Consider the following 23,941-nt stretch of genomic DNA (forward strand, 5'->3'; position numbering starts at 1 on the left):
GCTCGTAAATGTTTCTTTTCAGTCAAATTGGACACAGTTATTTAGATTTACTAAGATTTTTTGATCAAATAAACCTTTACAAGTAATACTTTTGAATTGTCGAATCGAACGGACGGACAGACAGAGGAGTCTTAGTAATAGGGTTCCGTTGGAACCCTTCGGCACGGAACCCTAAAAATAGGTACGTGATTGAAATGGACGTAAATTCATAATTTTAGATACGAAAAACAATGTACGTAGCATATTAAAATAGAAACCCGTATGCCGTTGAGTATTACTATTCTGTGGTATTACGTCGAGCTTGAGTCACTTGTGTGCATGGTCGAACTAGCGATTTGTCGCCCGAATAAAAGTTACTTATGTACCAAATCAGCACACACTAGATTATGTCAAATTGAATAAAAATATCACGTGACCAATAATAATAGTCATGACTCATGACTATTACTAATAGTAATATGAGGTCATGTCTTTAATTTTTAATATTATTAATAGTATTATTCCTAGTTGACTCCACCGAGCGAAGCAGACTTTTTTGAAATCCTGCCTATCTATGGAAAGAAATTTTTGTACACGGTTTAAATTCTACAGGGGTGACATGACATGTTCACTTTGTGACCAAACCCCCATAAATCATTAAAAAAAAATACGGAACTCTACGGCTATAGACTTAGTCTTAGAGAATACTTACATGCGAAATCTCAATTTTTATACCAAGCTATACTTTGATATCAGCCACCCAGTTTACCCATACTTCCATACTAATATTATAAATGTGGAAGTGTGTCTGTCTGTCTATCTGCTACCTTCACGGCCCAACATAAACTGTTCGACTCGACTTGATTCTGACGAAAGGTACAGAGTTAGCTTTAATAATATAGCTTAGTTTGAGTCATTATTAAGAATAAGAAAGAGACTGTGCCTGTCAGTATGTTTTTAGCCTTAGTCCACGATTTGCAAAGCCAAAGCTCCAAGATTCTGTCACAGATAACAATTACCTACAGACTACAGAGTACAGACAGTTTCGCGGCGACTCCGCACGCAGTGGACGTCAGTTGCGAAGATGTACTTTTTATTAAAAATTGTGTTTGTAACGTTTGTGATATGCATCGTATGCGGCCAGGAAGGTACGTTGCTCTTTACACATATATTGCTTTAACAGTATTTTCATCCAATACAGGTAAGACCGTCGGTCGGACCCATCTTAAAAGTTAAGGACGAGGAATATTTATTTACGCACAAAGTATGAGCGTAACTTTCACACAGATACTCGTATGTTCTACATCTTGATGTCTGTTGGTGTTATGTAAAGTAAAAGAGCTTTACTTAAATTTCCAAAGTATTAGGTATTGCTAGTTAATTACCAAAAACTATTATCTAGATAAGTAGATCCGAATATGTGATACTGCAAATATTCCGAAATGAGATAGATAATTAATAGATAGTATTTATAGATAATTTTTTAACTTTTAATTTTGAAACACAGGCATACGGACTTACCCGTCATAATCATTGCAGCATTGGAGCAATTTAAACAATTTCCGTTTTCATTGCTTCCCCATTTCATTACCAATCAAACAGTAATCCAAAAATAGAAACCTTGGACATTTAGTAGCTAGGTAATAGGTTAAATAGGGCCAAGTAATACATGACGTGACATCAACAGCACCAGGAAAACCGATAAATTGGGTAATTTCAATGCATCATCAGGTTCTTATAATTAAGGACACTACACAAGGGCAAAGCTCGCAAAGAATGACCACTAATTCCGAGAAACAAGCCAGATTTTCTGTCATACTGACTCGAAAGTCATTTCACACCATATTATAACGGCATGTAGACATTGTAGATTCTATAACTCTTCTTCTATATCTCAGTGCATCGCAGGCCTCAGCATGTGAAAAATCGCAAAACAATGAACCTTTATAATTTAGGACCCCAAGGTGATATAGGAAAGTTACCTACATTAACTAATATTACAAGAAGTTTGTTTCATTGTGAATATATATGAAGGGGGTAATCTCTAGAAGTAATGATCCAATTCTTTTACTAATTAATATAGAACTACATTGCCCTCACGTGATATAAGCTGAACCTGCAAGGCTATAAATTATCGCGAAAAAATGCACTGTTCCTGTAGGTCACGCGGACTAAGTCACAAACAAAAAGTATTGACAAGACAAGACAGTTAATTGTCAACAAATATGGCAACTTAAAGCATAATAGAATTGTTGCAAAAACAAAACATAAGGTGTAGATCAGTCAGGTCCATTCTTCTTTAATATTAGATCCCACTGAAATGAAAGTGTCACAGAGAGAATTTTTCAGAAACCCTACTTCGATTTTTATTACATTTTGAACTAGCATTCATGCATACGTGACTTAAAACTAAAAAGGATTAAAATAATCCCCGTATTCAATTTGTTTGGAATTAATTACACATGATCAGAAATACGCAAAATACTTGAGTGAATCACAACAATTAACCTCATTATGACTCATTATTTAAGAACTAGTAATATTAAAATTCATTTTTAAAATATATACTGAAGAATAACGATTATTTTAACAATATTTAACCAAATAGAATAAGCAGTATGTATATATATATATATATATATGGTTTACTTGTCAGACGATATGTTCTCCGAATTAATTTTATCATTAGAGTAAAATAAAAGGTTCCTACAACAGTCAAAAAAACTTGAAAATGTTAGGTTTTACGTCAATTCAAAGAACTCTTTAGTAAGAAAAAAATAGACAAAGATTTTGAAAATTATTATATTATTATTGATTTCAACACATTTTATTTCAAAAAGCTACACAAAAAAAGTTATTAAAAGATCGGAAGTTTTATTAATTATTGTTAACCTGACATTGTATTAAGTAGTACTAATTTTAAATTTTAAACTGGTTGTTTAGATTACCATGAAGATCTCTGCTACACACCAACCCAAGAGGAAGGCCACTGCATATCGCTGGATAGTTGCGATCAACTCAAACCGCTCATTACCAAATCAAGGGAAACTCTGAAACAGTACCACTGTGGATGGGAGGGTACAGTTCCTAAGGTAGGATCGTCGGGGGGAACAGTTCCTAAGGTAATAGACATTACTGTATTTTTGGTGGTGGTAATTTTAAGCCTGCAAATCAAATAAAATAGTAAGTAACTGAATCCACCTTATTCCAAAACAAACTGTACAGTAAATAATACCTTAATAACTGGCAGGATTTAGATTTTAGACTTGAACTAAAAACTGGGTTGAATACTTTTCCGTTTTTGTATTAATTGTACCAAAGTTTTTTGCAAATTCTATTCTATTCTATACAACAAAGTTGTCATGCAACTGGACTTTAGTAAAGCTATGGTAATACTAATAAGTAATAACAATACGTTCTTAAATTACCCAAAAGTCAAGGTTATCATAATCATAAACATTGTAGAAACTAAATTACGGAACACCGTAAATAATACTAACCAAAGCGTACACTATACTTTAAAATCGGCAATCTTGGTAGTGCTCAAAGCTGCATCGCGTTTTGTTGAATTATTGCATTTATGCGTGACATCAAAGTGGCGGATACCCAGAACCTTACTAATTGTTCTGTAAAGTCCTATATCAAAATGTTCCGGAACTCATAGTTCAATAGCAGCTCCGAGTTTAAGAAAAGCGAACTGATTACCGATGTTAAAAGTATAATTAGTTTGGTAGCCTTTACTTGTGCATTCATAAAAATCTTCCCATAGGTGTGCTGTCCGTCTCCAGGCACTACTACTCCATCAAGGAAGGACGGAACAGGAAGTTCTGAACCTCCACTACCGTCAGACGCCTGCTTCACACTAGAAAGCAAGCTCGGCTCCTGTTTGCCCGTGCAGTCTTGTCCACATATAGTAAAGATGTTGGCGACGAAATCCGCACAAAGCTTGGACTATTTCCAACGCTCGAGGTAAAATCCTAGTTAATAACTGGCATTTTGAATTTTTGTATTTTGTAAAAGTTGACCCAAATATATTAGACTATTATAGACTCTGAGGTGACCTATTTGTGACCGACAGTTTATTTTTAGGGTTCTGTAAAAATCCGAAACCATGAATTTGTGGTTACGTCGCAAAAATAATTGAAAGGTGCTCACGACAAAATTAATTTACTAAATCACATATAGTAGAATAGATGGCGCAGTCCGTCATTACCTTGCAGTGTTTTATACATAAAGGCGTATCCCTCCGCGTGCGAGTCCGATTCGCACTTGACCGGTTTTTAAACGGTTTTATTATTTACCAAATCGCCCTATTATTAGGTTGCGGAACTGTATCTAAACAATTTCGATCCTATTCTGATTGCAATGAAATAGTTTTCCAGATTGTAAAAATTGATTTGATTGTGTACTTACTGTTAAATAAATGAAAAATCCTATGGTCTTGGATTTCAATTTGTTTCACATCTTTTTAGGGAAAAACTCGTGGACCATACGGATTAATATGTACTAATACAATAACTGGGGCAGAGTTTGACATGGCGAAAATACCGTTTTCATAATCTCGACTTGGCGATCAAAACTGGTTTGTGAAAGTACTTAGCGGGAAAGAACATTTATTTGTACGTACAGTTTACAGCCCAATCCTAAATTACCAATAATACAAATTACAGATCACGGATCACAGAATACCTACCAGGATTTCCATAAAAATAAATTGTTTGTTTTCAATCATTTTGTTTTTTGTTTCCAGGAAACCCTCTGATATTAATATTTTAAGGTCCTTGAATATCGTTTGTATTTTAAAAAGTTCATTATTATTTAACTATTTTACTCAATTTAATTCTAGATCATATTGGTACAGTACGCTAGGCACTTGAACAATCTCAATTTTGTATTGTATTTACTGTCTGAGGCATACATATAGTGAACTTGTTCTCATTCTCTTGATCAGCCTATATGTTTCAAGTCGAGACTGCTCAAATGGATAAATAGATTTACGTTAGTTGCAAAACAACTGTTTAAAATGTGTGTCGCGTTATTGAAGGTCATCTACCATCTACGAGTACAATGCGAAAGGAAAAACCGTCTAACAACGCGCAAAGTATGCGAAATCTCGGGTGGACATAATACGCACGCAAGTTTAATTATAACATTGTATTGTTTCTTTACGTTCATTATTACCTCGTCTCAGTACTTTCCCAGCACTTTATTTTTTATCAAAAACTAGTTTGATAAACTTGATGGTAGTCATAAAGACTTCAACACATAAAACACGATGGTAGCAACTGTACGGCAGTGAAACTTATCACACGGGGCTACAAAACCGCGCACGACTCCAAGTAACGTGTCTTGCACGTTCAGCAGTGTGAACGCCTTCACACAGTTCAGTCCTACAATTTGCAACTTCTAGGCCGCCGCTTTGGGTACGTTGTAACTGTGCATCGAGATATATACGCGTAGAACTATGCTTGGGAATTTTCGTTCCAAATCATACTGGAAGATATGGGTAATTCATAATATAATTTACCGATTGTACTGATTGTTACTTCGTCTTCTTTCAGATGCATGGGACCAGAACCGAAGGTGATGTACGTATGCTGTGACTCGAACATTAATCCGAGTGCTGAAGTGATATCGAGAGACGGCGCGTGCCCACCATCAGCGCTACCGCCAAATCCCGCAAGCCTATGTTGTGGGACTGAAAGCTTCAGTGGAAATAAAGTGATTGGTAAGTTTGTATATTACGATTTTCGTATCATCTAAACGTTTGCCCATGTATGTGGTGCGCAAATTTATCTTGAGCGTTTGAGAAAAACCATTCGCTTTTCAAAAGCATCTCTCTGTCTAGTACTCTAGTCTCTACGTCGTCGTTCCTTCATCGCTGATGATCTAGTGGTCCTGGTTTTTATTCAGGGTCTCATGCCTTGAATAAATCAATTTTTTCCATCGGCTACTGTTGAAAGTCATTCTCACGCTAATATATAGATAACCAGATTCTTCGTCCGTGTCGATTTTTAAAAATCACCTAGGAATTTTTTGATTTTCAAGGCCTTAAAGTAGTTAATGTATACCCAGGATGCAAACTATCCAAATTTCGTCAAAAGCGGTTATGCGGATGGGACGTCAACAGTGAAATACAAGCAGACAAACAGAGAGATCAACCAGTCAGTGCAATAGATTGTTCGTGGCAGTAATAAAACCCAAGTCTAAAACTGAGGTAATAGATTTTCATGCTATAAAAGAAAGGGAAAGTTAAACTCACAAACAAAAATACAGAACTTTAATAACAGTGAATTAAAAGATTAATTATTATAATATCAAGCACTCGTTTTATCCGTAATCTAAGATATTTTAAAAGGTTTTGTAAATAATAATAATCGGAACTGAAACTTCCAGGTGGTACCGAGACAGCTATAGACCAATACCCGTGGCTGGCTCTAATCGAGTATGCAAGACCGCAGCTTTGCGGAGGATCGTTGATAAGCAACAAATATGTGCTGACTGCAGCTCATTGTATACTGAACAAAGCAAATAAGCCGCGAGAAGTGTGAGTAATACTTATGGACGGTGGCGTGCAGGTCTAAGGCGTACAAGCACTGCTTACCTATCCTAGTTGTATTATTATCTGTGCTTATTTTCCTGCCAGCTGCTAGTAAACAGTTTCAACCTTAACTTATGCTTAACCTGACTTGAAACCCTGTGCACGCCTTTGCTTATGGATATATTCTTATGGAACCGTTAAATCCCTAGCCAAACAAATAGCTGTAGTTTCTTTTTGGAATAATCACAATTTATTGTTACCTATTGACTTTGATAGCTACAGCTGCTGATTAGTTACTAATTTGGTAACCTTCCTAGCAGGCATTCCCGGCTGAGTCAATTTATAGTTTCTAATAAATTGACTCAATTCCTACCCACCCAAAAAAAATACCCAGAAAATAGATGCCGACGAATTTCGAACCTCCTTCTTTTTTGAAGTCGGTTAAAAATAGGCATCTACCGACAGGATATCGCGTCGAAACCGATACATTTAATAAACTGCCATATCTCTTCCAGATTAGCACGACATGTAACCTTTTAACCAGGTCCCTTATCAGTAAGTGTTTAGTTTAACAAGTGTAAATTAAAAATTTATAACACCCCACACAAAGGCAGGTTACAGTAACTAGAAAAGAGCTGATAACTTTCAAACGGCTGAACCGATTTTCTTGGACTATTCCGCACCTACGATCCAAAGTATCCGAGTTTTCCAAAACATCATTTTCAAATAAATAATAATAAATAATTATGTATCTAGGCAACGTCCATCTTGACAGCTTGACATTTGTCAATTGACATAATATTATGAACCTAACGGTTATCTAACCTTCTTTTCTACAAGAAAACTAGAAAAGAGCTGATAACTTTTAAACGGCTGAACCAATTTTTTTGGATTATAGCTAAGAACACTCTCGATCAAGCCACCTTTCAAACAAAAAAAAGTAAATTAAAATCGGTTCATTTGTTTAGGCGCTACGATGCCACAGACAGATACACAGATACAGAGACACACAGATACACACGTCAAACTTATAACACCCCTCTTTTTGGGTCGGAGGTTAAAAAGACAACTGCCAACCCGTCAAAATCTATCCTGTCGCACGTTACGTTTTAGTAATTAAAACGTAAATCAAATAAGAGCCATGTACGCACACCCAGTATTAAATTATAATTATAAACGGTATTTTTGATTTTTTATAATTTAACAGGAAAAAACGTTCACATTCGCACCTATCGATAACCTAAACTGTCATAGGTTATGTAAACGATTATCGAGTTCATATCGAAGTAGTTTTACTTACATGAATACACTAATCAGAAAAAGGTTTTCCCGAATACTTTTATTATCCGTTTCGTCAGTCATTTGTAATCATCTTGTAATCATCAAAAATCTTGCTACGAATCTTTCCATTCTGCTGAACCGATTCTTATCTAACGAATGTTTTTGTGCTTTTTTCCCATGACAAACCCAGATTATGCTGATTCCGATTTCCAAATCCTAAACCTGCACGAGTATGTAGTATGTAGTACTCATGTATCGATATATATTCATACTAATATTTTATTGTGAAAGTGTCTGTCAGTCTGTCTGTCTGTTAGCTTTTATATTTCACGACTCATCTGTTTATCCAATTTTAACGTTTGGTACAGATATAGTCCTGTAAGTGAACATACGAGTAGACTACTTTTGATCCGAAAAATCAGTTTTATAAGAAATGCAGTAAATAAATTCCCTCATCCGAAGTTCTCAAAGTTGTGTGAGGTCTGCCAATGCACCTTTGTTTACGTGGTGAACTGTGGCCAAAAATCTCCTTATGCTGAGAGGAAACAAATGCTCAGGTTGATGATGATGATCCATTATAATAGCACTGATGTCTGATATCTAAATAGATTTTTTATTTTACATTTCTAAACAGGGTTGCTGTCCTCCTCGGTGAATACAACACCACGAACAGTGGGAGAGACTGTGTGGCAGTAGAGGGTGGTGGCGAGGACTGTACTCCTGGCGCTATCCGAGTGCCTGTCGAGTCGGCTATCCCTCATCCAGCATACAACACACAGAAGATCGTACAGTTTGCCCACGACATCGCCTTGCTTAGACTTTCCCAAATGGTCACTTTCAACGGTGAGATATTATACCTACTATTTTTGAAGTAGTTCGTAGTTGACATGTTTATCTAAAATAATCATCATCATTATCATCATATTATTAGCCTGCGGACGTCCACTGTTGAACATAATAGGCCATCCTAAGCGCGCGCCACCTCACTCCATAAACAATCTACCTCAGCCGCCTTCTTCTTATCGTCAGTCTATCGTACTGGAGAGCACCCAACACTTCTCTTGTACGCGATTTTCATATAAAATATGTGATGTATTTGCTATACCCACTTAAAATATCGAAATTACAATATAGTTTAGGTATATACTAATATTTTGAAGTTAGTGCAACTTCGTTCATAATACCTACTAAAAATAAATAAGACATAATATTTATCAGGTAGGTAATCGGAACAATTCTAGAACGCGCAAACTAAATATTCAAGCGCAGTTAATTACTCGTAAACGTTCGTACGTATTAGGTATTGGACCAATCAACTGACGGGACGATCTAGGTCATCAGACGACCGCTCTACTCCGGTCCAGTGGACAGGCGCCCTAATACACTTTGGCCAATTAGCGAGCAAAGCGTTGGGCCACTGAGCGTCCTTATATTACTCGTATTTTTGCCTTTGACGGCGTTTCATGCAGTATGAACAATACGTCAATGTGTAAAGTGTAGGCAATAATTACCTTTCGTTATTAACGCAGAGCACATTGGTCCAGTATGCTGGTCAACATGTACAGTCAAACGGCTTAAGTCGTTTAGCACCTTAACGATGTTGTGCACGTGTTTATAGAAAAAGTTCATAAGTGCGACTGGTTTTTGATGCAATAGTTTCGCGGAATAGCTACTCGGATTCTGAGGCCGACCGTACAGCAGTACAGGGGCCCAGGCCTATTACATATTTAAGTCATAGCTTAATAAATCTTACAATTGCTTATGTGTTCTAGATTTCATCAGGCCAATTTGTTTGCCTACGTCAGACATAACCAAAGCACCACCGATGGGCATGAGGTTCTTCGTAGCCGGCTGGGGGGCTGTGAGTGAGACACGTCCATCCAGCGATATAAAGCTGTATACTAGCTTACCCTACGTCAATCACGAGGTAAAGTACAGTCTACGATTAACATCTTAACATTTTAATTTTATCCCCAACTCCCCAGGCCCCAGCTCAATCCTGATAATCCTAATATCAGCTAGTCCTAATAATCCTAATCCTAATCCTACTAATATTATAAATGTGAAAGTGTGGATGTTTGGATGTTTGTTACTCAATCACGCAAAAACGGCTGAACGAATTTGAATGAAATTTGGAATGGAGATAGATTATACCCTGGATTAACACATAGGCTACCTTTTATTCCGAAAAATCAAAGAGTTCCCGCGGATTTTGAAAAATGTAAATCCACGCGGACGAAGTCGCGGGCAACAGCTATTTAATATATATAATTAAGGGCATATTTCGACTAGCGAAATAGCGAATAAACGATATGAAAAACTAGTACCTAAATATCAATAATAATAATAGTAAATCTTTTGTACCCACTGCTCAAAAATAAATAGCATACAACACTTTTAATAAAGTACAAATTACAATTTGATTGAGTTTTTATTCATAACAGATATCACTGTTTGGTCACACTAGTGACCCAGCTCTCTAAATGGGAAAAAAAAAAAAGAAATCACTGTTAATTCATAAATAATTATATATATAATAAATAAAAATAATTCTAACCAGAAACAAAAAATGGTTTTTTTCTTTTTCAGCAATGTCAATCAGCTTTCAATACGCTAAGAGGCTCACTAATATGGGAACAGCAGATCTGCGCAGGCGGCGAAATCGATAAGGACACGTGTAAGGGTGACTCCGGCGGGCCTTTGATGTACGAAAGCGACAAGATCCACGAAGTGGTTGGCGTAGTCAGCTTTGGACTGTTGCAATGCGGTATCAAGAAGCCCAGTGTTTATACCAAGGTGTATGATTATCTTACGTGGATCAATGCCAATATCAAGCCATAAATGAAAGAGACTAACGGCCAAAATTAATGCTCAATTTATCTTTAACTTGTCGATAAGTTACTTAGCAACTTTACTTTACTTTTAGACTTTTGACGAATAACAATATTGCTAAGTAACTTATCGACAGATTACAGATTGATTTTAATTTTGGCCTTTAAAGGACTTCGCGCGTTGCGTGTCTAAGCCTTTTCAACGTTACTCTTGGTTCCAATTATATATATTGAGAATTTGAACATTACTTAACGTTATGCAATGCATAAATCATTGAAGTGTTTATACTCAATTAAAATAAACATGACGGATTCTTATGAATCTTTGACCTAGCCTCTACTCATTAAAAATCATAGTACTTGATTTCTATCATTCATTTGACGTAATATGTGCATTTATGTGTAAGTACATTTATAACGTAACCGCCTTAGCCATTACTCACTAGTGAATATAATTATAACTGTGATAGAGTATACTTTAGTATAATTTCTTCAAGTCACATGAATTTTGTTGATTTTAAAACCTCTGGATAACCTTTTGATGATCAAGTGTATTATTATTATTGAATATTAGTGTTGCTTATTGTTTGAAAACAAAAGAGTAAAACTAATTAATGCCAGTTTTCCTTAATATATTCTTGTAAAATAACCGAAGTGAAGTGTTATGCTAGAGTTTTTATAAGTATATCCTGTATTTTATTCTTTGTCATATAGGATTAAGCAATAAAGATGTTTAAAATTAAAAAAAAAAAAAGATTGTCTCTAGCCTAAGACCCATTAAGATCGTTAGAATCTGCATTATAATATGAAAGTCGCCGTGTATATGCGCACGCAGTCGCACACACACGGCGACTTACAGATTCTAACTAGTCAACCGTGCGTAATGGGGCAATCCTCTTCAGAATTTAAAAAACAAAATATGTTACAACGATCTCAATTCATACTTATCTATGTATTAAATAATATAAAAGTAATTAATTTATTATTTGCGTTACTATCGAGGAAAACTAAGTAGGTAAGTAGGTAAATTATTATAATTAGTATGTATTAAAAATAGTAATGTAATATAACATATATTTGTAATAAAATATTTAGTTTTATTTTGTTTCTTTTCATTTATGTAGGTACTTCGAGGAGAATTAGGGATGATTTATAGTAGACCGTGCCGGACCCGAGCCGTGCCACGATTGAGGCACGTCCGACGCACAGACGATCCATGGATTGTAATTTTGTATGAAGAAACGTAACACGGACGGGGCTCGGAAGATGCGGACATGGCACGGTCTGAGTGACCTCATACATTTTCCGATCTTTGTGTCTCGGACGTGGCTCGGGCCCGACACGGTCTAGCATAAATCATCCCATTCGCTGTCAGAGTAGTGAATGTACCTATGCGCATAGGATGCATCTCATAAATTGAAATTATAGTAAAATTAGCATTAGGTACTTAGTGGAACAGAAGCTTAGCTAAAACTCAGTAAGATTATACCTAGGTACCTACTTTATCGGTTTCTAATGTACCTATATCTAACTACATATACATAATATTATATGATATCAACTATTATAGTTCGGGTCTTTTGTATAAGGTTATCAGTTATAATAGTAGAGGAAATAACATAAATACTGGTTGTTATCGCATCAGATGCAACATAAAATTCATCGATGCTAATCAATATTATATCTAAGTATTTTCTCTTAGTGAGTTAATCCGTTGATATTGATATCTTTCGCTGAGTCATATTCCCCGTTCCTGATGGACGTAATTCGTTCAATCACATAATGGTGGACTTCTAGACCCAGACTTCGCTTATCACATTGAAATATAGAAAATCTAATTTAATACTTTGAATTTGGTCATTCCTTTCTGTTTATCTATACTTAGTACTTACCCATTATAAGATTCACAATCTTCTTTGACATCTATACTATACTAACTAGAAATCAAATAAGTACCTACCTACTTAAGTAGGTACTTAATTTAACTACTCACTTAAATAACAGCTGACTACTGCAACATCGTTTATAACTTAGACCTATATTTTTATTCACACAACTAAATAATGACAAAAAAAAGTAGGAGGCGTAGGTGTTTTTCATGTACTTTTCATGTTTCATGGAGGCGTCAGTAGGTAATTCAGCCGTCTTTCAAAACTAGATTTTGTTTTATTATACCTACCTATTCAATTCGGGACGAATTAGCTAGTTATTATAAATGCGAAAATATGTCTATCTGTCTGTTTGCCCACTGTTTTACAGCCCATCCGTTTAACCGATTTTGACGAATTTTATTACAGAGCATAATCTATTTGGTACAGAGACAGATTGCATATATACTTTAACATGATTTTTTTTTGATTGCAACTTATATAGGCCACTTTTTATTTCGGAAAAGAAAAGAGTTCACACAGGTTTTTTAAAAACCTAAATCTACTCGAACGTGGTCGCGGATATCATCTAGTATTTAAATACATACCTATAAGAAGGTCAAATAAGATACAATCAAAACAAGTCTAACCGAGATACGAGTAACTCGTCTCCATTCGTGAAGACGTGCCAATAAATTACTCCAGCAGACCGTTTACGAGGTCAGTGAATAGTAATTTTTGATATCTCAACAGAATCGTAAATTCTTCAACAACTCTAAAATACGCCGCGCGATCTGGCGGATACGTTGACACATAAACCTTTTACAGCCAGCGATACGATTATGAGCCCTAACTCATAAGTTTTCAATCTAAAGATGCGTTGATGGCAGATGATGAAGTCCTTTCATTCCCCAGTGGAACTTAGGACTGCAGCAGCTGTTTTCCATTTTGACATGGTTCCAATTTTCAAGAGTCCCCACTCTTTTAGGGTCTGCCTCAATGCGAGAGGTGCGTTTTCTTGTACTCGTAGTTAGAATTCAATTTCGAACGTCACATAACAATGGTGCAGTATTTACCGGAGGAGGTTTTTGTATCTTTACAAAAAGTTGTATCATTGACATTATTTCCAAAGTACCTACGCAATACAGCTTAACATATTCACCCATGTAACCCTCGAATTCGATCTGGTCAGTACGCACCTTTACATGCAAGGCATTTGCATGGAGGTAAAGCTGTCATTTTATATGAACTTGTGATTTGACAACTCCAGAGTCAGTGTTTTTTACACAGTGTGATGAGAATTATGTTAGAAAATTGGATTTAAACATAAATCTTGACTCAGTAATTATTCAGTTTTGGACTCCAGCTAATCTGAAATCCTAACCTATATCTCTTATTGATTTCAAGAGTTATAGGATGGGTCGGTATAAAAAACTGTAATAAAACCTTATATCCTTTGAGTTTCTGAACACAAAAACCTAAAAACTGTAGTCCCTATCATACCTATTCTAGTCTGTACCCATATTTTTTGCGTCAATCGTAGTCGTTTGGCAAAAAAGCAATAAAAAGAGGCGGTCAAGTCACTTATCGAGATTCCCATTTCCCAGTATATACGGAACGTGCGCGGCGTCGAGACGCGTCGCACATACTCGTAATATAAAATGCTATGCTTATAGTTCGACCTGTTGAAGATGACTCGTTTGTTGCTTTTATCGGCGTTGATTTCGTGCCTAAATTATATACAAGGACGTAAGTTGAAATCCAGTTTGGTTTTTACGATTTTATTGTTTTTTTTGGTGAGATTTAGCGTCGCTGGCGGAGGAAGATGAGTGGTTTTATCTGGATAACATAAGCAAATTATGGTGAATAACCATTATTTTGGCGAAATAATAATAATAATAACATTTTACAAAGAATGTTATTATTTTCAGTTTTTAGTAGAACGCAATAGGTATGTGTTATCTCAAGAACTATGACATGCGTATTTCAAGAATTTGAACTGATATTATTGTAACCAAGACCATTAATTTAAAATGTATTTACACCTTGATTCATTTTTCATCAGTTGTCAGTCTAGAGTCTACCCGAGCTAAAGAGTTATTAGGATATTCTTATATCGGTAGACATAAGTTATGATTCTAATAGAGCAATAACATAATACGAATAACAATAGATTAAATATGTCATAAGGAAAACATCCACCTAATGAGTTAAATGTTTACCAAGAGATAATAACTCATGAAACTACTCTGACATTTGTGCAGGATGTCGTATGATAATAATATTACAACCATTAAAAGTTTTTTGCTCCGTTTCCAAGTTGTGAATACAAAGAAGCCAACGTCAACTTTGTACTGAATGCAACTGTTCGTCACCAGTTTGTCACCAATGTTTTGATGATGGACAATCGGCTCATACATCACAAACATTGGCATTGTATGTCACAGCTCGGATCGATGAGCAAATCCCGTTACTATATTGTATAAAAATTAAATTAAAAATTTAAAAAACCCCCGACACATAAACCTCTAAAAAGTAAAAAAATAATAGGTAAGTATGTATGGGCCCTTTAAGAATAGTATAAATAGTAAAGTTTTTATCCAAGCGCTCGTTGCGCCAGGGGACCGCTACCTATCGTAAACTATGAAAGTCATCTGTTGTAGAAAGAATAGTCTTTAGCGGTCCCCCGACGCAACGAACGCTTGGATAAAAACTTTACTATTTATACTATTCTTAAAGGGCCCATACATACTTACCTATTATTTTTTTACTTTTTAGAGGTTTATGTGTCGGGGGTTTTTTAAATTTTTAATTTAATTTTTATTTCACGCTTTTTAAACTTTTATTCATAAATTACCGTTTATTTGTGCCATTCTAAAACCCAATTTCTATAATAATATAAATCCAACAAGGCAGCTAATATCTCTTCAAAAGTAACATCAATGTTATGTTAATTATACGTTCCATGAAATATTTTTGACCGAACTTCACTAAATCAAGAATTATCTGAATGACTCACATAGTTTAACACGACCAAAACGAAATATCTGTTTCTAACATGTCGTTGCTTTAAAAATGTACCCATTTTACGTAGTCGTATAATAGTTCGCTTTTCAAGATATACCTACGATTAAATTGAAATCGACTTTCATCCGATGAAATAAAGAATAAAGTGGCTTGTATTTCATTTTGTTTGTTATTGCATGTCAAAATTTTATTTGACATAACTTTCAAAAACCGGTCAAGTGCGAGTCTGCCTCACACATGAAGAGTTCCGTACAAGTTTTTTTTAATGTAATGACAATTCAGTTGTCGGATTTCACTTTACTTGGGCCACAGGAGTAGAGTGCTTGGGCTATAAGATATTGCTACCTGCCTTTCATGATTCTACGTAAACGGGAAGTACCCAATTTATAAGTTTTGATTCTCTTGAAAGATGACACACAGACAGACAATGAAGTGGTGAAGGAAAACACCGTCAGGAAACCTGCATGCTTAAGAGTTGGCCATAATGCTCCCTCAAAGGTGCGCGAGGTGTGCTAATACGTGCTTGGCCAGTGTGGTAGCTTCTCATTCTGAGAGGAGACTTGTGCTCAGTAGTGAGCCGGCGATGGGTTGATCCTGATGATGATGAATTTTAAACGTATTTTGTCAAAGTAAATAAGCTGAGTTCAAGCAGATAAAATATAAAGAAGGTGCGCCTAATGCATCATCCAAACCTGCGCGACAAAGCGACTACGATGCGGGAACCTCAGCCGCGCGGAGGGTCATCGTCTCCTACGATATTTAATGGTGCCATCCACACCTACGCGACTACATCTTTTTTTTCTACAGATACCTACTGAACCCTAAAAATTGTTTGACTATGGTTTGGGTTTGGGTTGATTGTTCGTGGCCTTTGGTTGACTGTTGGATATTATAATTGAATTGATGTTTTCTCGCTTTAACTGTGATTATAATATTTTATAAATTAGAAACTCCGCGCCTACGATCCAAAGTATCGGAGTTTTCCAAAACATTATTTTCAAATAAATAATTATGTATCTAGGCAACGTCCATCTTGACGGCTTGACATTTGCCAATTGACATAATATTATGAACCTCTGTTACAATAGTGAAAGATCCCAGGGCCACCAGCCGTCACGTATTTTCTGACGAACGAAATGTGGACGATTGAGTAGTGTTAGTATGTACAAAGAACGCATGCCTACGGACCTGCTAGCTTAGACGGCCAATTTTCAGGTATCAGGTAATCTAGGTACATAAAAACATTACTTACCTCACGTAAATTCTCCATTTTTTTTAATTTTTAGCTGATTTTTTTTAATATTAATAATTAATTGACATAAGTAAACTATAAGAGAGTGAGAGAGAAGTCAATATATATCCTAATATATGTCTTACTCAGTCTCATGCGCGTAGATAATGATGCCCTCGCGCTCAAACCCACAGAGGCATTAAAATTGAATTTAGGGGATGATTGGCCCTCTGGATCGGTCTGTCTTCTTGTAAAAGGTTTTAAAATAGTTGTCTGGTGGACATATATAAAAATGGAGCATCAGAATTTACGTGCAGTTAAGTAATTACTTATGTTGGGAGCTTTAAAGCGTCTGCAAAGCAATACGGCCGACGCGGGAAGTGTCTGGGAGTATTGGCGACATATTTTTAAGGATGTTGCCTAAAATATACGTAAAAAACAGTTTGGAGAATTTACGTGAGGTAAGTAATGGTTTTATGTACCTTGATTATCAGATAACTGAAAATTGGCCGTCTAAGCAAGCTAGCACGTAGGCTAGGCATGCTTTCTTAGTACTTACTAACACTACTCAATCGTACATATTTCCTGTGTCAGAAAATACGTAACCTCTGGTGGTCCTGGGATAAAAGTAATAAGAAAACCAGAAAAGAGCTGATAACTTCCAAACGGCTGAACCGATTTTCTTGGATTATAGCTAAGAACACTCTCGATCAAGCCACCTTTCAAACAAAAAAAACTAAATTAAAATCGGTTCATTCGTTTAGGCGCTACGAGGCCACAGACAGATACACAGATACACAGATACACAGATACACAGATACACAGATACACAGATACACAGATACACAGATACACACGTCAAACTTATAACACCCCTCTTTTTGGGTCGGGGGTTAAAAAGTAACATCAATGATATCGTTGGTCTCGATAATCATACAGTTGATCACAGATTAAACTTTATATAAACACTGAACGAGGCCTACTTTTCAAACATGTTACTGGGGGTTCATAGTTTTTACTCTATGTACCTACCTACATAGGCTGACTAGAGACTTAACTATCTTCATCGCTATGAAGATATTTTTAAATAATTAATCATTAACAAAACGTAGTGTATACAAGCTTTAGCGTGATGCCCTGCCTGCTGATGAAGTGGAAACTGTGTTTCCACTGTGTCTCATTAATTATAAATTAATTTGAACCAGGTACAGATGCTCCAGTTGATTCCAATTAACTTTTGGATACTATACAAATCACTGTAATTGTAAATGTTTTCAGAGTCACTATGCACGACGCCGAATGCACAAAGCGGTATGTGTATACTTTTAACGGAATGCGGACCACTATATGACATACTCAAAAAAGCGAACAGAAACGATGCAGATGTGAAGCTTCTGAGAGATTCCCTGTGTGGATACTCCAACACCTCACCAATGGTATGACACTTTCAAAAACAATTTTTGTCACTTGTAAATAGTTACGAAGTTCCTTAAGAAGCTACAGTTTAGCATTTGGACAAGGAAAACAATTCAATACAAAACCACATATGCCAAAATTCATATTTAATACTGTAAATACAAAAGTGAATCTGTCTGTCTGCAAGCTTTTCACAGCCCATCTGTTAAACCGATTTTCATGAAATGTACAGAGATAGCTTGCATCCCGGGGATGGACATATTGATTTTTATCCCGAAAAATCAAATAGTTCCCACGGGACTTTCAAAAATACCGAAATCTGCGCGGACGAAGTCGCGGGCAATATAACATCTACCAAGAATGTTACGACGAAGAAGAAAAATAGAACAAAATGTTTGGATTATTTTATTTAAATACAGGCTACGTATAATATTATGTCATATCAAAACATTTTTTGTCAGGTGTGTTGTCCACTTGCCAAAACTGATGAGGACCAAAGATGTTTCACACCACAAGCACAGGAGGGTACTTGTATGGATATACTCAAATGTCCAGCTCTTGTTAACTTACTCAGCCCACCGCTATCCACTGAGAACTTACAATTCATAAGAAATTCAAGGTGAGTTGAAAACCTAGTGGTAGAGTAGATTCATAAGCGAAATTCGTTGCATTCTCTGTCCCTTTTATACACTAAATCTATCGACAATATTTTAACAACGTTGTTATTTGTTAAAAATTGTATGGACTTTTTTGAAAAACTTTTATGGACCTAAAAGTTCTTTGGAATCATAATTGGATATTCGTGAGTTTTTAAGTTCATAATGTTTTGCATCATCAGATTTACATAACTATGTATTGTCTTCCCATACCACACCGATAAAATATTAGCTACCCATGACTCATAGTTATAATGATATGGCTTTACTATCGGGATTTGGCAAATAATTCGTGATATCGCAAATTGTGAGGCCGTCGGCAATCATATCGTTTCTTAACATTCGCGCTAACCCAAATGGTTACCGCGAATATAGCTTTACTAAGAATCCCGCGGGATCACTTTATTTTTCCGGGATAAATCTGGTGATAAAAAACATCATGAATATAAAAACCTAAATCAAAATCGATATACAAAACCTGAAAATCTATTAATTGTTGGAAAAATAAGCAAACTCTACTTCCTACATTTTTTATTACAAGAAAAGTTTGCCCTTGACAACGATCTTGCTTAGTAAAAAGTAATGATAAGATCTAGATTAGAGCCTATTTGCCTTGAAGATGCCTATTTACTCTTGCCTTAAAGATACTCAAGTCATGTTTTTTTTAATAATAAAATAACGAGCAAACGAGCTGGAGGGTCATATTATGCGGCAGGAAACACGGATGCCGGAAGTTCCATATCAGGGCTAATCCTAGTTAACATTCACAGATGCGAAACCCCAAATGTACAGAACAGCGTCTGTTGCGGACCAGCACCTACGGCGGTGACTTCTCCGAGTAGGGTCTGCGTGCCGTCTGCGGCGCCGCCCGACCCGCGCACTGAGTGCTGCGGTCTAGACAGCGCTTCTGGCAATAAAATTTTCGGTAAGCCCTATTTGAAGCTTCACTATGTTAGAGACGTTGCAAGAATGCTACATAGAAAGCAAAATATGTACTTAGCATGCCCGTACGTACCAATGGACAATCGTTTTAAGATGAAACTCATATCAAATGACAGGTATTAAAGAAAAGTAATGCGCAAAGCACAGTGCTTTACACATTGCTTCAAAATATTCGACAAAGTTGAAAATGTCAAGAATTGACTTTAATTGTATGATGATTATTTCATTGAAACACAGTACTTTTGTTCACGCGATATTTTTTTACATTAAACATGGATATTACAATGCCATTTACCTTATTTGAACCTGTTTGCGTTAACACGTGCATCGTCACGAGGATATTAATTACACGGAATCCGTAATTATGTTTTTAAGACAAGACAATTAATAGGACTTCTTCGGTTCTTTCATCTTTTTTAATTATGAAAATATTCAATGTAAATGCCTAATGAAACTTAGGGTTCTGTCCATATTTAGTAAAGTAGCTTTGGTGAGTAGGTAATTGAGCATATTATCGTGTATATCTTTACTAACGAACGTCCAAACTTATCTTAACTTGGTCTATGGATTTGAAACAGTAGAAACAGGTTCCATCTATGACTAAGCTTTCAAGCTATTTTTGGCCAAAAGCTTTTTCATTTTGTAGATCTCATTGCTGAAGATCGTAGTGCTGGCGAGGTCCTACCCCGAACGAATTAATTATTTTCACCGACTTGAGTGTGGCCATTTTACGATGCTATATTTGCACGTGTTTGACTCTATTAGCTGGTCACACCACCTAATGGATAGATGCCTCTCGCTTCTTAATTTTAACGTAACAAAAGGTTCTTTCTAATTCCAGGTGGCAACGCAACTGCAATAGATCAATACCCGTGGCTGACGATCATAGAGTACAAGGGGGTTAGAGATGACAAGATCAAGCTCCTTTGTGGTGGCGCACTTATCAGTGGAAAATACGTCCTGACTGCCGGACATTGCGTTCTTGGACCCGTGTTGAGGATTGCTGAACCGTTAGTAACTTGCTCTTTGTTCTTTCCATATAACGTAGAAGGCTCTATATTTGATGTTCAATTACGGAAAAGGATAGAAATTTTATTGAAATATGACAGAAAATCATGTTCATCATATTATCATGATCATTGTTCGAGATACATCTTCAAAAAACTCTTCGCAAATCGCATTGTTGGATGCAGCTTCTAGCGAGATCCAGGGTCGAGCATCATACCAGTAATACAAAAATTATGGTTTAAACTTTAACTAAGGCGTCTGTATCATATATTTTATCTTCAAGAAGTACTTAGGTCAAGTTATTTTTATTTCTTTACCAGCCATAGCGTCTCAAGATGCTCTAACTAAGGCAAATAATGAATTGCTCAATACTTTTTTGCAGTAAAAATGTTCGCCTCGGAGACTACAATATTAACAATGATGGGCAGGACTGCGTGGATGTCGAGGGTGGCGGAACAGATTGCACGGAAGGCGCGATAGTAGTACCAATCGAGAAGATCATCGCCCATAAGGGGTACGATCCCAACTCTGCGCTCCGAAGACATGACATAGCTTTATTGAGGTTGAAGACTGTGGCACCGTACAGTGGTAGGTACGAGATTACGATTGCAAATAGGTATTATGTATCACACTAATATTATAAAGGCGAAAGTTTGTGTGTATGTGCGTATGTGTGTATGTTTGTTAGTTTTTCACGCAAAAACTAGTGTACGGATTTGGCTGTTTAGAATCAAGATAGATTATACCCTGGATTAACATTAGGCTACTTTTTATGCCGGAAAATTAAAGAGATCCTACGGGAAATAAAAAAAAAACCTATATCCACGCGAACGAAGTCGCGAGCATCAGCTAGTTAGTACACAATAATTTTTCGTAAGATACCCAAACTGAAGTTAACTAGCAGTAGTAACACTATTTTTACACACTTAACAGGCACAAGTCGCGACGTCCAATTTGATTTGTAATAAATACAAGGATATGCATAAAGCACGTACCACAAAGGCGCCGACTCACGACGTGGCTCCTACAACTTCCAAAAGATATTTTGGAGACATTTCCGTCACGGGTGTTCTATGTACCACTAAATTCAAGAAGACTTACTAAATATACATTGTAATATGGTTTAATTAAAATTAATGTAGGTACTTCTTAAATCAAAACCATTATCAATTTACTAAAATTTACGTCACTTGTTTTAGTGTAATTACTCTTATTGCAGATTTCATACGGCCCATATGTTTGCCATCGTCAGACATAGAGAAGGCTCAACCTAAGCCGACGCTGTTCGCCGCTGGTTGGGGAGCCGTCAGCGACCTGCAAAGTACAAGCAGCGTCAAACTTCACGTGGATTTACCTTTCTTGACTCAAACGGTAATACCTACCGACTCCATCTTAAAACTTCGTTCTCATAAAACCTATCCACTTAATCTTCTTACTTCATTCTCATAAAGCCCACCAGTTTGCAACTTGAAACGTAGAAAAGGTCTAACCTAAGCAGTTCGCCGCTAGAGCCGTCAGCGACCTGTAAAGCACTAGCAGCGTCAAGCTTCACGTGGATTCACCTTTCTTGACTCCAACGATAATATCTACTGACTCGATCGTCCTCATAAAGCACACCTCTTTGCCGACGCGCGGATGTAGCGAATGTTCAATCCAAGCTGACGCTGTTCCGCGCTGGATGGGAATGTGTTAGTGAACTGCAGAGCTCTAGCAACTTGCTTACATTTACTTGTTTTCACTCAATCGGTAATACTCGTATCCTACGTCGCTGTTGTTATAACGATCTGGGTTCATGTATTTCCGTGGCTTTTACCAATTTATTACCACTAGCCGATGCCCAACATGCGTTGCAATGCGACTCGCGCCCCACCTATTTTACGCTCATAGTACTGGTAGAAACCTTCACGTACCCATGGTACGTGAAAGATTCAGACAGTACTATCAGCGTACGTAAGTAGGTACTTAGGTACATCTTTTTGTTTTTCATTTCAAAGTTGAACTTGATCCGTATGAAACATTGAGCATTGGGATTGTCACCTCAACATATTCGGGAAAATCCGACTTTATGTCTATCGCATCGAGACCTTGAAATTTTAGAAGGGCTTTATAAGGAGTAAGAACAATTAAATTAATTGCATTATTATTCCACATTTCACAGGAATGCCAACCGTCATATGACATAGCCAAACGAAAAGTTCCGCTATGGAGCGGACAAATATGCGCAGGCGGCGAAAAAGGCAAAGACTCGTGCAAAGGAGATTCCGGTGGACCTTTGATGCTGGACAATGGAAGACTGTATGAAGTCGTCGGGGTTGTGAGCTTCGGTCCCACGCCCTGCGGGATGGAAAACGTGCCTGGTGTCTATACAAAAGTCTATGAATACATGCCCTGGATACGAAGTAATATTAAACCTTGACGAACAACAGTAGGATAATATTTTATGTATGTAAGGTTTTTAATATAATTTTTGTATAAAGTTTTTTGACATTTAAAGAGTGTTTTTATTCTACATAATCACATGTTATGTACAGACCTTGTAAAGACCCGAAAAATTGAGTCATCTTCTTTATTGATCTACTTATCAAGATTCGTGATCAACGCCGCGCTGGCCACGGGCCTTCTCTCAGATTGAGAATGGTTTTGGGCTTTAGGCCATAATCCGCTACGCTGGCGCTGCTGGCCAAGCGCGGATTTGCAGACTTTACAACCCTTGAGAATGGTGAACTCTCGGGCATGCAGGTTTTCTCACAATATTTTTCTTCGCAACTAAAGCAAGTGATATTTAATTGCTTAAAACGTACATAACTTAGTGGTCCGTGTACGGAATCGAAACCCCGACCTCACGAATAGGAGGTGGACATCTTAACTACTAGGCCATCGTACCTCTATAACACAGTACTATTATAATATCATCATCATCATCATCATGATCAACCCAGCACTGACTACGGGTCTCCTCTCAAAGTGAGAAAAGTTTTGGCCATGGTCTACCACGCTGGCCAAGTGTGGATTGACATACTCCATACACCTTATACACAGGACTTAAATTAAATTAGTTAAGTTATTAATAGATCTAAAGCCTAGTTTTCCCTATAGGCATATATTTTACTTAACCAACATGTTTAATATCTAGCTAGCTAAAGCGTGCAAACATACGGGTA

General features: G+C 36.6%; 3 protein-coding genes across 9 annotated transcripts in view; 2 read left to right on the forward strand and 1 right to left on the reverse strand.

Moving 5' to 3' along the window:
- The window catches only part of LOC123865415 (nuclear factor of activated T-cells 5), a 121,964-nt gene that overhangs the window by 40,073 nt on the left and 57,950 nt on the right, over nucleotides 1-23,941 (reverse strand). The gene's annotated exons all lie outside the window — the stretch shown is intronic.
- LOC123865416 (phenoloxidase-activating enzyme-like) lies at nucleotides 1,006-11,538 on the forward strand. 3 transcript variants are annotated; one of them, XM_045906422.1, is made up of 8 exons: nucleotides 1,006-1,127; nucleotides 2,923-3,101; nucleotides 3,749-3,948; nucleotides 5,541-5,707; nucleotides 6,376-6,526; nucleotides 8,436-8,644; nucleotides 9,574-9,728; nucleotides 10,391-11,538. In XM_045906422.1, exons 1-8 carry the CDS (start codon nucleotides 1,064-1,066, stop codon nucleotides 10,640-10,642), a joined length of 1,377 nt encoding a protein of 458 aa, XP_045762378.1. In that variant the 5' UTR covers nucleotides 1,006-1,063; the 3' UTR covers nucleotides 10,643-11,538. The 3 variants fall into 3 exon arrangements, with proteins under 3 accessions (XP_045762378.1, XP_045762381.1, XP_045762379.1); XM_045906425.1 differs by having other exon boundaries at nucleotides 2,923-3,071; XM_045906423.1 differs by having other exon boundaries at nucleotides 2,935-3,101.
- On the forward strand, nucleotides 14,089-23,273 carry LOC123865419 (phenoloxidase-activating enzyme-like). The gene is made up of 8 exons (XM_045906427.1): nucleotides 14,089-14,249; nucleotides 18,037-18,194; nucleotides 18,636-18,793; nucleotides 19,601-19,755; nucleotides 20,614-20,782; nucleotides 21,163-21,368; nucleotides 22,000-22,151; nucleotides 22,939-23,273. Exons 1-8 carry the CDS (start codon nucleotides 14,192-14,194, stop codon nucleotides 23,194-23,196), a joined length of 1,314 nt encoding a protein of 437 aa, XP_045762383.1. The 5' UTR covers nucleotides 14,089-14,191; the 3' UTR covers nucleotides 23,197-23,273.

The sequence above is a fragment of the Maniola jurtina genome, chromosome 5 (assembly GCF_905333055.1).
Source record: "Maniola jurtina chromosome 5, ilManJurt1.1, whole genome shotgun sequence".
NCBI classification, from domain to species: domain Eukaryota; kingdom Metazoa; phylum Arthropoda; class Insecta; order Lepidoptera; family Nymphalidae; genus Maniola; species Maniola jurtina.

Excerpts from the sequence above, each read along its gene's own strand:
- LOC123865416 (XM_045906422.1), top strand. The coding sequence starts at position 1,064 with ATGTACTTTTTATTAAAAATTGTGTTTGTAACGTTTGTGATATGCATC. Across the intron at positions 3,102-3,748 it reads CGGGGGGAACAGTTCCTAAG|GTGTGCTGTCCGTCTCCAGG; the intron begins GTAATAGACATT and ends ATCTTCCCATAG. Across the intron at positions 5,708-6,375 it reads CAGTGGAAATAAAGTGATTG|GTGGTACCGAGACAGCTATA; the intron begins GTAAGTTTGTAT and ends TGAAACTTCCAG.
- LOC123865419 (XM_045906427.1), top strand. The coding sequence starts at position 14,192 with ATGACTCGTTTGTTGCTTTTATCGGCGTTGATTTCGTGCCTAAATTAT. Across the intron at positions 18,794-19,600 it reads CAATTCATAAGAAATTCAAG|ATGCGAAACCCCAAATGTAC; the intron begins GTGAGTTGAAAA and ends TAACATTCACAG. Across the intron at positions 22,152-22,938 it reads TACCTTTCTTGACTCAAACG|GAATGCCAACCGTCATATGA; the intron begins GTAATACCTACC and ends CACATTTCACAG.